The 16796-nt window shown below is 39.7% G+C and overlaps 1 protein-coding gene across 1 annotated transcript; it reads left to right on the top strand.

Annotated features, from left to right (window-relative positions):
• The first annotated feature begins 585 nt into the window (after positions 1–585).
• IAPP (islet amyloid polypeptide) lies at positions 586–12005 on the top strand. The gene is made up of 3 exons (XM_063308821.1): positions 586–665; positions 883–918; positions 11740–12005. The coding sequence occupies exons 1-3, from the start codon at positions 586–588 to the stop codon at positions 11909–11911; spliced, it is 288 nt and encodes a 95-aa protein (XP_063164891.1). The 3' UTR covers positions 11912–12005.
• The last annotated feature ends 4791 nt before the right edge of the window (positions 12006–16796 follow it).

Below are 16796 nucleotides of genomic sequence, written 5' to 3'. Positions count from 1 at the left end.
CACATAGACACACGCTCACTCTCTCTTTGCTGCCTGATGTCAGAGCTGAACAAAGTAGAGGGGTATATAAGAGCAGCATTGCCTGCCAGCCAGAAAGGTAGCCCTTGGATTGGAAGAGTGGAATTCGTCCTGCCCTCTTTCTTCTGCTGCAGGGACCTTCGCTCATCCCTCCAGGTAAATCAGCTTCAGGTTAATGCATGGGCAAGAGGGTGCCTGTCTTCCTAGTGGCTCTTCAGAAAGATAATACATAGATAAACAGGAGAGGAGTGGGGCTGGATGTGAGGAGCAAAGCAACATCTCTCCAGCCAGATCAGAGCACAGTTGCCCTCCTGTTTAAATTTGGAGCAATTTCATAAAATCAGAAAGGAAAACCGAAAGGGTTAAAGTCAGGGTTGGACTGGGCTCAGGTTAGCCTTCCGACTGAATGCTCAGCATGGCTTTTTAGCTAGCAACACTCATCATCTGGTGCGAAAAGAGTAATAGAAAATTTACACTGGGGTGCATGTGTTTGTGTTCATAATTTGTTAACGGGGTCTTTTTCTTCTTCTTCCCCTTGTCCTTCTTTTGAAAGCAGCCAAAAGAGAAATGTGCAGCCTCAAGGGACCTTTTCTTTTCATCATTTTGTCTCTTACTTTAAATTCCCTGGAAGCGACACCGGTTGAGAGGTCAGTAACCTTTAAGCGTATCCCTCCTCCTCTTCCTCCTTCCTCCTCTTCCTCCTTCCCCTAAGAAACCAAACGTTTTGCGTTGCATGGTTGCACGAATCAGTTTACTACTGTGTTGCCAAAGGCACTGGCAAGGCAGTTAGGTTGGGATGAAGAAGGAAAGGGAGGTCAGAAGAATTAATGGAAAGGGAAATTTGCTGTTTGTTCTTATTTAAAGATTACTTTCTTTGGCTTTATCGTATGGGACGCCCAAGTAGCTTTGATGGTGAGCTGCAGCTCATGAGAACTTATGCCTTTTAATAACAGAAAAGATGCCCCCAAAGTCCTGATTTTTTGCCACTCTAGACTAACACACTTGTCCCATAATATCTTTAATGGATAGGTCCTTCTTTCTGGATTATAGATATGCAGCTAACAAAACCCACCCCATTTTCTAAGATGTTAACCCTTTTCTAATTTATTTATAGGGTTTGTTAAAGTAAACTTTAAAACAAAATTTAGGAGCAAATGGATGCTGGGTCAGTTTTCAAAACTGAGTTACCTTTTATGTTGATTCTAGTTTAAATATATCATAAAGATTGTTCTGTATTACAAAGAATGGCAACGTATATTTCTGGAAGTCTCCATCGGCCACAGTATTACTTCCTTCAACTTTACATTTTGAACAGTTAGCAGTATTTCTGTCTTCACTGCTGCCTGCTCTATAAAAAAGCTATTGTGTTTAATAAGAAGAATTAGTGTCTTTAGACTCATAAAAACTTGAGCACACAATGTCTCATTTCTCCTTTACACTCCATATTCATCTGAATTAGAGTCTAACTGTTCCCACGGCCATTTTAAACAAATAAAAATGGGAAAGTTGTTAGAGATGGAATCCTATTTGTAGGCAGCTAAAATATCAGAAAAGTCATCAGTACTGGCTTCAGATTTTTGACACAGTGCATTTGATTGGTAGAAGGTTCATTTTGAGTAGAAAGTCTCCATTATCTCAAGAAGGTTAAAACAAAGCATTAAATAAGTTGCTTCTTTCCCTTTATGCTAAAACATCTCCCATCCACAGTTCTTATTCTCAGTAAAAGGGCTGAAAAGTTTGGAAATTTCCAAATAATCCCACCTATATTCTCATGTAAGAATCATACATTCTCCTAAAAAGTCAGTATAAATGCCACCTATGTAATTTGCTGATTCTTGCATATGGTTCTCAGTCCTTTGGCATTCGAAGAATAAGAATTCCCTCCCTCTTTTTAAAATGGAATTTAAATTGCTGAAAATGGCAGTTTAAAAAGACATTTGGAATGATCAATAGGTATATAATAGAGCTAGTCCTTAAAGAAGTTTGATCTCTACTAATTTGAATGATTTTAGTTAAATTTACTTAACCATAGGGGATAAAACGTAGATTCTGACTGCATCAGAAAATGGTAGCATGAAATAAAATGTTTAAAAAAACATAAATGGATGCAAATTTTTCATAGTGATCCTCTTTGGATTTTGGAAAACTATCTCAAGGCTGAAAAAAAAAATTATGAATCATGGAAAAAAAACATCAGCAAGTACAACCCAGGGCAGGGAATCTGCGTTTAATCATTACAGATCCCATAATCCTGGGTGAGTGTGGTGGGAGTTGAATTTGATCTTACAAGTCCCAGGTTTCCTATCCTGATTTAACTATTACATAGCTAGATGGATTCCATAACAGATTCCTAGGTTTTCAAAACTCCGTGTGGGCTTATTTTGTATAAATCAAGTATAAATAAGCTACCTACTCAAAGTATATTCAAACCCACCTTTTGATTTATTAGCTTTCTTGTATTAATTATGTGACTTATACCCTGCCTTTCTTTCTCATGATGTTCAAGTCAGGGTGGCTCCAGAAATACTTAAACAGAAGGAAGATACCTTCTGCTGATCTTAAATAAGGATATATGCTGTGACCTCTGTCTTGATGTCAGACATCAGAATGCAAGAACATAACTGTGGCACTTACATGATGATGTCACATACATCAACACTTCAGTATCACTGTAGAGATCAATTGGTAGAGATCAAACTTCTTTAAGGACTAGCTGTATTATATTCCTATTGATCATTGCAAATGTCTTTTTAAACTGCCATTTTCAGCAATTTAAATTCGATTTTAAATTATTGTGTTATCTACACAATAGTCACTGTGGTTTGCTACAGGTGCTATTGGCATAGCCCAAGAGGTATTTTCTCCTACCCTTCACCTTGTTATATCTGGAGAATGGAAACTGACAGTCTTTCAGATCACAGCTCTTCCCTCCCGCTCAGCACTTAAATGAAATGAATGTATTTTTGGAATGTGCTACCATCTCTGCAAGGTTCTTGAACCGGGGTGCCTTCTAGAGAAGTGAACTCTGATTCCCAGAATTTTCACCAATGGTCATGCTAGCTGGGGAATTCTGGGGATTGAAGTCCACACAGCTTAAAGTTGCCAAGGTTGAGAAATACTCTCTGCTGTCTTCTGGGCTTGACTCTTTTTCTCCACACACGCACACCCACATGCTTGTTTTCAGTTCTCTTTTTAGAAAACAAGCTCTCCAATGAAGGAGAGGGTGGGGCTGTTTGAACCCTCCTCCCCAGGTAGCACCAAAACTCTAGATCCCAGGAAGAAAAAATGCTTGCTCACTCCAGGTGCTGGGTTCACACTTCCACGGTCCTGTATTCCAAAAAATGTTTCTCTGTTTCTGGTGAGGCCAGAATACTTCTCCCTGTTAATTTTCTACATGGAGCAGCACTGTTTGCTTTAGACAGATCAGCGTTTCTCAGCCTTGGCAGCCTGAAGATGTGTGGTCTTCAACTTCCAGAATTCCCCAGCCAGCTTGCTGGCTGGGGAATTCTGGGAGTTGAAGACCACACTTCTTCAGGCTGCCAAGGCTGAGAAACACTGAGATAGATGATCCAGAGACAGGACTAAAGATACAGACAGAAGAAGCACTCTGGTTGCATTTACACAACAGGCTTAACCTGAAGATTGAATCAATCCATTTCCTTGTTCGGGCAACCCCTTGAACCTTGAAAATGTGCTGGTCTCATTTGCACATGCACACGCACGCACACCCACCACCCCATCCACCACCACTAAACCTAACCAAGCTTAGAATATTGTGTGGATGCCGCGGATAGGTTTGTGACTGTAACTGTGTTGTGTGAATGGGGCCCATGTAATTCTGCTGTTTTCCTAAGACGCTCTCATTTACATTATATTAATATATAAATTCATTGTTGTTGCTATTACTATTCCTGCATTAGCAATTAATTAAGAAGAATTAATAATTAAGAAACGAAAATATACGTTTACAATGTTAACAACATGATACCATTTTTTAAAAAATAGACTGGAGAAATATTTCATAAGTAAACCTCCTTCTAATTTGCCAGAGTGTTTGGACATCCTCCCTCCCTTTTGCTGGAGAAGAAAAAAGGATTCTAATAAATAGAATTGAATTCTAATTCAAATATTAATGAACACAGCCCTCTACTGCTACCAGTTAGACATAGATTTGTCCTTCTAGGGTTGTTTAATACTTTTATTGACCATTCCCCATGCACAAAGTTCTTGTTATCTGGATAGATTCCAATACTGTGGATAGAGTAGCTCTGATAGTGAATTTAAATAATGTAACATGATCTTTTAACTACAAAACCACCAGTGATAATAATTTATTAAGACTAAAATAATACAAATAAAATATTTAGTATTTATATATATACACACAACTACCTCTATGTGGGTGTAGATGTGTCTGCAAAATCTCAATAATGTTTACAATAAACCTGAAATATAGATCAGTGTAATTATTCCTCTGCCACAAATGTAGAACTGAAGCTTTGATAGATCATCTGCACTGGCACCTTCTGAGACTCAAAGTTCTGAAAATGAAATAATGGAAAGGAATGAGACATCAGAACAAAGAGATTATTCTGAGTGTAGTATGGGGTGGGAGGCAGCCATATTTTCCAACAATACAGGCAAAAAAGATCTGGGTGCCTTGGTGGATTCCAAGCAGAAAATAAGCCAACAGTGTAATGCAGTAGCTAAAAAAGCAAATGCAATCTTAGACTGCATCAGCAAAAATGGGAGTGTCATGACAAAATATGTCCTTGTTTCTCTCAATTCTGCAATGGTCAAATCACACCTAGCATATTGTGTTTGGTTCTGGGCACATTTTAGGAAGGATATCGACAAATTGGAGGGTGTCCAGAGAAGAGAAACTAAGATGATCAAGGGCCTGGAACAAAACATAGAAGGAACAGTTGGAGGCATTAGGCATGTTTAGCTTGGAGAACAGAAGACAGCAGGGAGTCATGAGAGCTGTTTTCAAGTATCTGAAGGACTATTGTGTAGATAACAAAGCAGAAGTGCTTAGTTATCCAAGACAAGAAACAATAGGTTTAAACTACAAGGGAATAGATTTCAGTTGGACGCCAGGAAAATCTTCCTAACAGTAAGAGCTGTGTTTTTTTTTTTTATGAGATGGTGGATTCTTTTACTAAATGGTCTCTTCCAACTTGATGATGTTACAAATTATGCTGGCTAGGAACCCAGGAAGGCATTTCTTTAAACAAGGCAGATTTTTAGACTAGGGCATTTCATACCATGGGAGGTGGTGTTGGCCATTGGTTTAGCTGACTTGCTAGGCTTTAAGATTTTAGCCTGTCCTGGTTGGTAACCCTCCAGATAGGTTAGGGTTCAGTTCTGTACACCCCACTTTAAAAAGGCATTGATAAACTGTAGCAAGTCCAGAGAATGTCTACAAAGATGGTGAAAGGACTGGAAACCAAGTCCTACGAGGAATGGTTAAAAGACCTAGGCATGTTCAGCTTGCAGAAGAGAAGGTTGAGAGGGACATGATACCTATCTTCAGATATCGAACAGCTGATACACTGTAGAGGGTTCAGACTTATTCTCACTTTCTCCACAGGGTAAGACCAGAACTAATGGGATGAAAATTCAAGGATGAAGTTACAGATTAGATATTAGGAAGAACTTCTTGACAGTAAGAGCTATCAATCACTGCATAGGAAGTGGTTTCTTCCCCTTTCAAATGGAAGCTGGATAGTCATCTATCAGAGATGGTTCAGTGAATCCCGCAGTGTGCAGGGCGTTGGCACTGATGACCTCCTAGGTCACGTCCAGCTCTGATTCTGTAATTCTATGATGGCAATGTGCCATTCCCTAAATCAAAGGCACCATGTCTCCAATTATCAATTGCTCAGGGACAACAGGGAGATCTGTGTTCTTACTTGTCCTGCGTGAAGGCTTCTGAGTAACATTTAATGGTGGATCATCATGGAAAGCAGAATGCTGATGGATTAGATTGTTCCAGCAAGACTCTGATATTCTTAGGAATTAAGAGGCCTCAAAATGTGTAGGGCCAATTGGAATATATTTTATATCACACCTCCACCTGCAGTTTCATGCACAAAGAATAATGCATTCATTGTGAACTTCTGGCATGCAGAAGTGATATTTATATCACCTTGATCCCAACTAGAATCCAGCAATATGTACCATTACTGTAATCATTTCACAAATTACTAAAGTGACGCAACCAGTTAAATCATTCTGTCACCCAGTTGTAGAGGATGCTTTCTATTAATAGCCCAATAGCTTGTGTGAACCTTGTGTGATGCTCAAGACAGGTCCTTCATCTGTGTGGCCCAGGACGGCTTTGATTTATCAAAGTCGTGGCTTGACTGGCCATTCCCATGCTTGTTCATTGGGACAGCTCTCAGCAGCTGCATGTGGGCAAGGAAGAGTTTGAACAGCGTCTGAGAAATCTGTAGATAGATTTCTAACAGCTACAGGAAAATAGACAATAGCAAGCGGCTGTCATTCTAATACTTCTCATGCTATCAGCAAGTTCTCTAAATAGCCTGTAAAAGCTCAACTGAAGCTAAACATTGAGTCACTGTTGCCACTTAGTGACTTAACGATAGCATAATTCCCCCTTTTGTATCCCGCAGGTGCTGCTTTGAGAAATCAAATCTAAGTTCTTTTGTACGTTCACCTGCTTGCATGATTAACACAGATCCTTTTATAGCAACCTTCCACACGCTTGTGGGCCTCTGCACTGGTTGGGTCTAGAACACCCATGAATCTTCGTCAGTGTGGCCTTCATTCCAACTGGGAATTCAAAAAGTCACACTCCCAGAACAATTGGAATACACCAGTTCAGAGAATACACCTGTTCATGCAACACCTTCTGGTGTCTGGTGCTCTGATGGATCAAAAAGTTTTGAGCCCTGCAAACAGAACTACTTTACTTCCAGTTAGCTTTTTTAAAATGTCAGCTCTGAAATCCTTCATTGCAGAGACATGTACAGGTCTCTGTGATGAAATTCTGCACATTCTAAAGCAGTGCTTCCCAACCTTGGCAACCAGAAGATGCGTGGACTTCAACTCCCAGAATGCTGGGATGCCATGCTGGCTGTGGAATTCAGGGAGTTGAAGTCCACACATTTTCCAGTTGCCGAGGTTGGGAAGCACTGTTCTAAAGAAATGCGCTTCTTTCTCTTGTCTCAGCTTATTGACTGAGCTGGCACAACCTGTGAAATCCTAATTCTGAGTGAGCATAGCACAACTGTTTTGTGGAATAGCACCCTCTGCCCCAATTAATAGACCCGTCAGCTAAGACAGCTTCATTTTAGCCTAGTCTAGATTGTTGTGTGAACCCAGTTACTGAACATGGACATCCGCAGGAAGGGGAGAAAATGATAAAATGTGACTTGGGCCTTCATGAGGACAATCCCAAACCTTACACACTTGCATGTGACATTGTGGTGCAAGTGCAAAAGGGCAGAGCTCACTTGGTTCTCATATGGTGGACTCACTGTGGTTGGGAACAGGTGCCTTTGCCTCGGAGTATCCAACTCCCTCCTCTGTACCCTTTTTAATATCTTCCTGCACAGCTTACACCTCTCTCCCTCTCTCCCTTGTTCTTTCTTAATCAGGACTGATTTTCAGTTTAGACTATAAATAATGGCTGGATTCAATTGGCAATAGGAAGTGGCAACCTTCTCCAGATATAAATAACTCCTTCTGGCAGATTTCATTCCCCCCAATTCACTGTTAACTTAGCAATGTAAAGATCTAGATTTGAGTTATGCTATGCAGGGGCGTCTGCGGGGTGTCACCGAAAATTTCAAGATGGTGGCCACAATGATGTGATCAAAGCTCCCCGTTTTTTATGTGCATCCTCAAGTAATATCTCTCTTAAATGACACCAGCTTTGTTCAAATGAACAGTTACTTCTGTCAAGTGAGCCATGGTATACTCCATGAGACCAATTACCCAGGTTTGAACCACTAACTAGGCTGTATCACTAACCACAACACACTAAGCTAAAATGCAGTTGCCAGTTTGTCTGTGAACAAAACCACGGTCTTTTTAAAAGAAACCCAGGGAGTCGACTTTTTAAATTGCCATTTAGCAGATACTTGGACCAACTGTTTTAACCTTTGTCCAAAAGAACCAGTGCCTTCTTCCATTTAATTAAACATGCAGAAAGCATTCTAAAATGGCATCAAATGGGAAATTTTAAAGATTCTGAAAGGGAATAAAAATTAGAACAGCAGCCAAGCATGAAACAAAAATGATTTCTGTTCTCAGTGATGCTAATTTTTTGACTCCACTCATTCTGCTGATAGCCAGAGGGGTGGGGTGGGGATCGATTGGCAAATCAAGTATGGTAGTGCAATCTATATTTGTGTGTTTTATAAGCCTTATGCTGACTGGGAATCCTGAAAATTGAAATCTCAACATTTCCAGAACTCCTCAGGTTAAGGATGTTTTTAGGTACTGACATAAAACTGCAAACTTGTAATCAAGTTAATAAAATCTGCAAGAGAAGTACTTCTTTCCTCACGTACCGAGAAGGAAGTATCAAGTAGTTTATAAAAGGTATTTTCTGCATTAATCAAGACTACTAAATGCACGTACATCTTTCAAGTGGTCTTCTATCAAAACTCTGTCAATCAAATGCTTTATTTAATCTAGGCAATGTCTGTCTGAGATGAAACTTACTTCTCCTGATTTAAAGAATTTTCACATGTATCCACCCTGTAAATAAAAACTCATCATCCACAAATATGAATAAGATTGGCCTGTGTCTGGAACAAGATAGGCAACTTTATTTGGCTTCAACACAACAGTGATACTGGTTTCACAAATTGAGTTTCGTAATTTGCTCACCTCTTCACTTTCACAAAGAAAAACAACAAGGTGTTCTAAAGGCTTCTATCATCTTGATAAAATTCCTTCAGGAGCCTGAGGCCCTTGCACACCTTTTGCCATTGTGCTGCCTCTACAGTTATAGGATCCTTTTGAAGACTGTTCCCTCATGGATAATTTTCAAGAGATGATTGGTCTATCAAGTATCTTAGCGGAAAAACAAGGCAATCTTATACGTTGGTGAAATGGGGAACTCTCTAATTCATGTCCGTCGGTGTTGAATATCAGACCAATTTACACCTGAAGAAAAATCATACTAGATTTTCACAATACAGATATATTCTGCATACAGATTTTCACAATACAGATATATTCGCCTTATGAGCTCTAATTGATAACATTTTACACCTTTTGTGTAGGGTTTTTTTTCCCAGCTGATACAATTAATTATTTCAAGATTCTCCAAACTCTCACCCTGTACAGATCAGTGTGCCATTTATTAACCTGATACTGTGATTTAATGACTTCACATCTACTTTGATGGCAAGTTCTTTTTGATAAAAGTTAGCTATTCTTCTATGGTTTCTTTGGTTCCAACAGCCTTTAGAGCAGTGTTTCTTAATGTTGGCAACTTGAAGATGTGTGGACTTCAAGGCCCTGAATTCCCCAGCCAGCATTCTGAGAGTTGAAGTCCACACATCTTCAAGTTGCCAACGTTGAGAAACACTGCCGTAGAGTGTCTGAAATAAAAGAAAGAATATGACTCAATGTACTTTACAGAGTCCCATAGATTTGCCCTGGCTATGTCAGATAAACTGTTTAGATCTGCCATGATCTCTTGAAAGACAGAGTGTCCATTTGTAAGAACTGTACCCCAAACAGGCATCGCTCCTCAAATTGTCCGACAATTGTCCAAGCATTAACACAGAGGTGAGCAACCTGAGTCTCAGAGTTTCATGGGCTCCCCAGAATGTAAGAATGTCCCCCAAGAGCTCTTACAAAATTGCCACCAAATATTAATTTTGAATGGGATCATGGTTATTCAAATGATGGGGTGAAATTGCATGAATTACGTTTGATTCATTACAATAATTTAATTATGTCATTAAATACATCAATTACATCTCATTATTTAATATGACTTTAGATTAATTATTTTAAAGATATAAAATTTTATGTTTCCTCTAATATAAATTAGAATTGTATTAAAATAAAATAGCAATTAAATAGAATGAATTTGTCCTGCCCTACATATTTGTTTTGGATTGTAGCCCCCAACATGCCAACTGAAGGCCTAGTGTACCTTTCAACCCCCCAAAAACTGGGCAAGCGCTAAGAATCTTGCTAAGATGTATTGCACTTAATTATACCACTTAGAAAATTAAGGTTATATACTTCAGGTTATATTCCATCATGCTTTTAAAATAACAAGTAATGATCAGTGTCTTCAGGGGGAGATCATCATGTGATTGAAGCCCCACCCTTTTTTGATTGGGTGGTGAGGGTCACCTTCTTGACTATTTGACACACACCTCCCCATGGACACCCCTAGATACAGACCTATATAGATGTCACGTTCTGGTGATCAAGGAAGAAATAGTGAAGAAAGAATCCACATTAAAGAGATCTGTCTGTACATGTGAGTAACATAGAATAAATTGAAAAACCCTCCAGATAGCTCCCAAATCCAGATTTTCCATGAGGTCTTCCTTATCAACCAGATCTGGAAGGAAGGTTTGAGATTTTGGGTGCCTACAAAATACTGAAACTCAACCTAATATTGGGTTGCTCACTGTATATAAACAGGGAGCAAACCTCACACTCACTAGCATTGATGATGTTATCTAGTTGGGTACTGAAACGTCTGCAAGCAAACAACCAAGCTCAGGGAGCACCAAGGACTCCACAATATAACTTGGAGCCTGTGTTTTCTTTAACTGGATATCAGTTCTACTTCTACCATTCCAAACACACTTGGAAATTAAGCAGGTTAAGGCTTCTTAGCCTTGGAATGGGAGGCTTCCTTGGCATTCCAGATGGTAGATTGCAAATGGGAACTGCAGTTCTGTGTTAGAGTACATGCATTTGGAAGGAGGAAGCCCCGGGATTCTCCACTTAGAAGGACCATAAATGCCTCTGGGATTATGGAATGATGCTGCCAGTCAAAGTAGTCAACACTGAACTAGATGGATATATTTTCTCACGAGACAGAATATGATGTCTTAGTTTCCTCAAACACACCTTAGCAATTCCTTATGCAATTAAAGTTCTAACTTAATCTTTCTCTATGCGGCACGAGCCAAATGTGCTAGAATTACAGGTGTAATGTCAATACATATGGAGCACACCAAATTAGGATGGAAGGCTGTACACGCATTTTTAAAATTCACACCATGGATTCAGATAGACCTAATGACACAGTGTTCTGGTTTTCAGATCCTTTTCTAATATGTTTTAAGGATTACCCTTTTCCAAGGTTGACACACACAATTTAAACCCTAATCTCTATATATCTCTAAATATTTACTGTATATTCTACACAGACATACACGCACACGTGCATCCAAATTGTTATACAGCCACACTGAATTTAGTATCTCAATTTGCATACACAGTCCCCCTTAGAACAAGGATGAGAATAAACCCTAAATCTATAGCATTCTGGAAAATGAACAATCTAAGAAATGTGCTTTCTATCCAGAATTTCATCCATGGGGTTTAGACCCTTGTTGCCTGCAAAAATCTTGAAAATATGTGCAGGAATAAATAAAAAGCATTTATTCAAAGCACACACTGAAAACAGCCTGTCGCGTCTTGTGAAATGGCTGTGGAAAGGTGGTCAACTTGCTGTGTCTGTTTGCTTTTAACTCCCTCTAGCCACCATCTGGACAAACGGAAGTGCAACACCGCCACATGTGTGACACAACGCTTGGCAGACTTCCTGGTCCGGTCCAGCAACACCATCGGTGCCATCTATTCACCCACCAATGTAGGATCCAACACATATGGCAAAAGAGGCAGAGAACCTCCCTACTATCTACAGCTTTGAGAAGGCAAGATGGCAATGGTTGCAGCCCTCGCTAGAAATTCCTCTTCCTGCCTCTGGTTCTCATGTACAAAGTCCTGGTCCTCTCAGTTCTCCATACCAGCTCATCTTGTTTCAGCAAGGCAGCCCTTTTGGCCAGAAGCCTGAAGATTGGGTTGCCTGGGCCATTGCTTTGATCAGTGGCTCCCTGTTTATTTTTCACGATGCCTTGTTTTCCCTGTGTGTATTCAATGGATGTGATTCCCATGGATTTGTCACACTGCTTTGCTGGAAGATGACTTGCAAAGGGGGTCCTTGTGGGTGCTGCTGTGTCTGTTGTCAACCTACTTGTGAAATCCCTCTGTTCAAAAAATAACGGGGGAAAAAAAATGAATAAATCTCATAAAACCCATGCCACACGAAATCTGAACATGTGAATGGGCTGCAAGTATTTGGTATTTCTTTTTCTTTCTTTTTAATTAAAATGTTTAAAAGACGAAGTGTGAGAGATGTATGTCTTGGGATTATCTGATTGGGAGGGGTCGAGCTGACTCATGCCAGCTGATATCAAAATAATTATGTATTTATTGATAGATCTACATCTTGCTTTTCCTTCAGGAGCTCAAGGTGATAATACAGTATATAGTACTCCTTTCTCCAGGTTTGCTTACAACTACAAACTTTGTGTGGTACATTGGGCTGAGAGCTGGGAGCAAATGACTACCCCAAAGTCACCCAGTGAGTTTTGGTGGCTCAGAGTGGACTTGAACATGGGTCCCCATTCCTAATCTAGCAGTACACCACTACACCACACTGGCTTATTGGCTGAGAAAGCATGACTGACCCAGAGTCCCCCATGGCTGAGGAAAGACCAGAATCTGGATCACCTACTTCCAGAACCTTCACCAATACCCCACACTGGCTCTGGGGCTCAGAATGGACTAGAACCTGGGTCTCCCTGATCCTAGTCCAAAATCTCAACCACTACTCCACACACTAGAGAACTTGTTCTCCAAAGTTGACCATGTCAGTGTTTCCTAACCCTGGCAATTTCCAGATATATGGATTGAACATGAAGCTAAATCATTCTTAGCCCACTTCCTTGTTTTGTATATTTCTCTGACTGGAGAATCTTGGGATTCTGGTCAAAGACTGTGTAGTTCTTGAAAGTCTGAATCCTTGGAGAAGGCTGGCAATGAGATTGGGAATAATACACCTTAGGGCAGTGTTCCTCAACCATGGCATCTTGAAGATGTGTGGACTTCAACTCCCAGAGTTGAAGTCCACACATCAGAAAATTGATCAGGTTGGAAAACACTGGGCTTTGTAACCAAAATAGTATAATCCATACCACCATTAAAAAAAAAAGCCTTGGTTAACTAAATGCTGATGGTTTCTTTTTTTTTTTTTTTTAAAAACCCTTTAAGGAGTAAGGGATGACCCCCAGCTCAATGGATCCAACATGATCAGCACCAGCAAAATGCCAACTGACTGGGTTGGGAGAGGTAATTAAGTAGGTAATTAAGAAGGGCAGAGGAAGGAGCAAAATGTAATATCTTGGACATGTTACATAAGAGCACTGCACACCACTAAGGACCATGGGACCTGTAGTCCAAGCTTCAAGAAGGCACCAGTTTGGGGAAAAGCTATACGGAAGGGAGGTAGAGTTGTGTTAAGGAAGAGATTATCCTTAACAATACACTGTGATGAATCAACTTGGTATTATGGTGATCCGATTTTCATTTTAAATTAAATGAAACAGCTGGAGCCATAACCCTCCTAATCCACAATCTAAGGCCAAGAACTCACCAGGCCTCAATGAAAGCTGGCCATTCAGTGACCTCTACTGAGTTCCTTGAAGCAATCTAAGCTAATGGACAGGTCTTGCAGTAGGCAATTAGACAAATTAACTCATTATTGAGATGTAGGACAAAGGAAATCCTTTAATTTCCAAGTTCACAAACAGGAAACTTCCAGGAATCAGAATTAGCTACTAGAGATAAGGAAGCTTTCTATGTATTAGGGGACACAAACTCAGATTTACCACCCACCAGGAATGGCTTTCTGAGTTTTTTCTCTGTTGGATACAAGTCCTATTTATATGATGGAGCTTAATCAATGCTTCCCAGCTGAACTCCAACTCCCAGTTGAAATCATCATTAAGGCTATTGGTAAGGCAGAGTCACTATGTGAGATGGGCAGCTACACCAATGGGACTAAATAAAGCAAGCAAGCAAGCAAGCGAGCATGCATGCTGGGAATTGTAGTTCACTTAGGTTGCCTTCCCTTGCTTTGTCCCTTAACAATAATTTACTGTTCTGAGCTTTCCCTGCCTTCCCATTAAACTAGTTTCCTCTGTAGTGTAAGTTAGCATATCATAAAGATTTAGTGCAACCTTCCATTGAGGTAATTGTTTTTTGCATGCAGGAAGCTTTTCATGTTGGAAACGGGCCGTGGCAGCTGTTGTAAGCAGCAGAATCCAGAATTCTACTGCCTTGTTTGACATATTGTATGAAATGGCTTTTTAAACAGCTTTAAGTGAGCTATGGCTCTTTCCAAAACAAGAACCATGGCATATCTGATTGGAAAAAAAACAGGAAAAAAACTGAAAGCAGGCAAAGAGAAGAATTCATTTTTCCCCCACTTAAGAAATACAAATATGTCATAATGTCTTAATCATCAATTATATTCCACCTTGCCATAAAGCAGGCAGGACACAGTATGTGTAGGATAACTGGAGAGCACAATCAATTTAGAAATTCATGAAATGAGAAAGAGGGAGAAGGAGAGAATCCATTTAATATAGCCAAAGATTCCAAAGCCCAATTTATAACCCTGAACAGTGACATATTCATAAAAGGTAGAATTTATGCATGTTTGCAGTGAATACCATCCTGCAAAAATGACTTCTCTTTAAAATGACTCAAATTAAAATGAGAAAGTAGGTGCAATATTCAGGAAGCAAGGCAATACATGCAAAAGGAAAATAAAGTTTTTGGAAAGGAAAACTCTTTGCTTGAGGAGCAAAGGAAGTAAAAATTTCTTTTCTGCTCTTGGGTGGGAATCAGGAGCTTTTTCCAAACCCTGCATGCACGTTATCAAATAAATAAAGAACTACACAAACAATAAGAGAAAAGCAGCTCAGAATTAAAATACCAGCTTTGTGACAGATCAAGAGCTTGGATAAATTCAGAGAGCTGAATAGGTCTACACTGAAAGACTGTTTAATTATCGCTTTGATTTTTAACAATTTTCTTAAATAATAACAACAACAATAATAATCTGAAGTTCCTGACAAGAAAAGCTGTTCAATTCAACAATAAAAATGAATGCATTGCCAATATTCACCCCACAAGCATTTTTTTTTCCTTTACAGAAAGTAACGTCTAAGTTTTTGTACTACTTTGTATTTGATTCCAGAATATTGAATAAGTGATAATGTCAAACTGTATCTATTCTTTAAAATAATGCTTGGCCATAATCCATCTTCCAATTTCTCACGTTTTCCTTCTCAGCGGAAGAGGCTTGTTTTTCTACACTGAGGTCAGGATGCCTGAGAATTTCTTTCAAATTTCTCCTGCAGGTGGTTTGAAGCTTAATTTACCGATGGAGGTAGCAATCGAAGATGTTTTCCATTCCACGTTTTTCTGTTACTCTGAAGACTCTCTGCCTGCCTATACTTTTCAGTCTGAAAAAGCCACTGACAAGGACTTTTTTTCTCTTTAGATCTTCCCATGGGAGTGTGAAAAGCCAGGAAAGTGTTTCTCAACCTTGGCAACTTTAAGATGGATGGACTTCAACTGAATTCCATTGTACTCCACCCATCTTAAAGCTGCCAAGGTTGAGAAACATTGCCGTAGATTGTTGGAGAGATAGGAAAGATAGGACATTCACATGTATACTTGCCTCATTCATTAAAGGACACCATTACATCTCCTGCATGAGAATTTCATCAATGTCTTCTTCTCCTTGGAAAGATGTATCCAAACCAAATTCTTGTTCGTCAAATGGAATGAAAAGTGGAATGCAGAAAAATATTTCTGCAACCACATCAATGCATTAACAAAAAATACAAGTGGGCTTTGTAATTCAACTGAAAATAATGGAAGTGTGGAGAGCCAAACTCTGAGTCTATGCGATTTGGGGGCGGAAGAGACGGGGGCCAGGTTCTAAGCATGTAACCGAAAAGAAAAGGAAAAATAAGGATTTTGTACCATGGCCACGGCAGATTTTCCACTCTGCCATTCCATTTTATTCCAAAGAAAGAGCAAAGAATGAAGAAGTAAAGAACATTTCTGAACATCGTGAATACTGTATTTTAATTCAAAACAAACTTTGGTGGCAGGTGTATCCTTTTGCACCCGTACAAAATGGCAGCCTGATCAGAACTGCATGCCAAGGTAATGAGCTCTGGTTAATATTAATCCACCACAGATATGTGAAACCTAGAGAGTGAGATTGCGGAGAATTAGGTCCACTTGGCTACAAATGGGTGAACTAGCTCGTCTAGGACAGTGGGATATACACAAAGTGATCTGCATCAGACTAGCAAGGGTTATGTTCCCTCACTGCCTGAGAAGAACGCAAAGAAAAATATTTCCCATCTCCCCCATTCACGTACACTCCGTTTCTCCAAAATGAACGCATGGGAAAAGCTTTTGTACTTTTTTCATTCTTAGCCCATTTCCCTGTTTTGTATATTTCTCTGATTGGAGAATCTTGGGATTCTGGTCAAAGACAGTGTAGTTCTTGAACGTCTGAATCCTTGGAGAAGGCTGGCAATCAGATTGGGAATAATACACCTTAGGGCAGTATTTCTCAACCATGGCAACTTGAAGATGTGTGGATTTCAACTCTCAGAATTTCCCAGCCAGCATGGCTGGCTGGGGAATTCTGGGAGTTGAAGCCC

Source organism: Candoia aspera, chromosome 7, assembly GCF_035149785.1.
Source record: "Candoia aspera isolate rCanAsp1 chromosome 7, rCanAsp1.hap2, whole genome shotgun sequence".
Lineage (NCBI taxonomy): Eukaryota > Metazoa > Chordata > Lepidosauria > Squamata > Boidae > Candoia > Candoia aspera.
This window is presented reverse-complemented; position numbering and strand designations above follow the sequence as displayed.

Coding starts and splice junctions, on each gene's coding strand:
- IAPP (XM_063308821.1), top strand. CDS start 586: ATGTGCAGCCTCAAGGGACCTTTTCTTTTCATCATTTTGTCTCTTACT. Junction 666..882: donor GAAGCGACACCGGTTGAGAG/GTCAGTAACCTT, acceptor TCTTATTTAAAG/ATTACTTTCTTTGGCTTTAT. Junction 919..11,739: donor TTATCGTATGGGACGCCCAA/GTAGCTTTGATG, acceptor AACTCCCTCTAG/CCACCATCTGGACAAACGGA.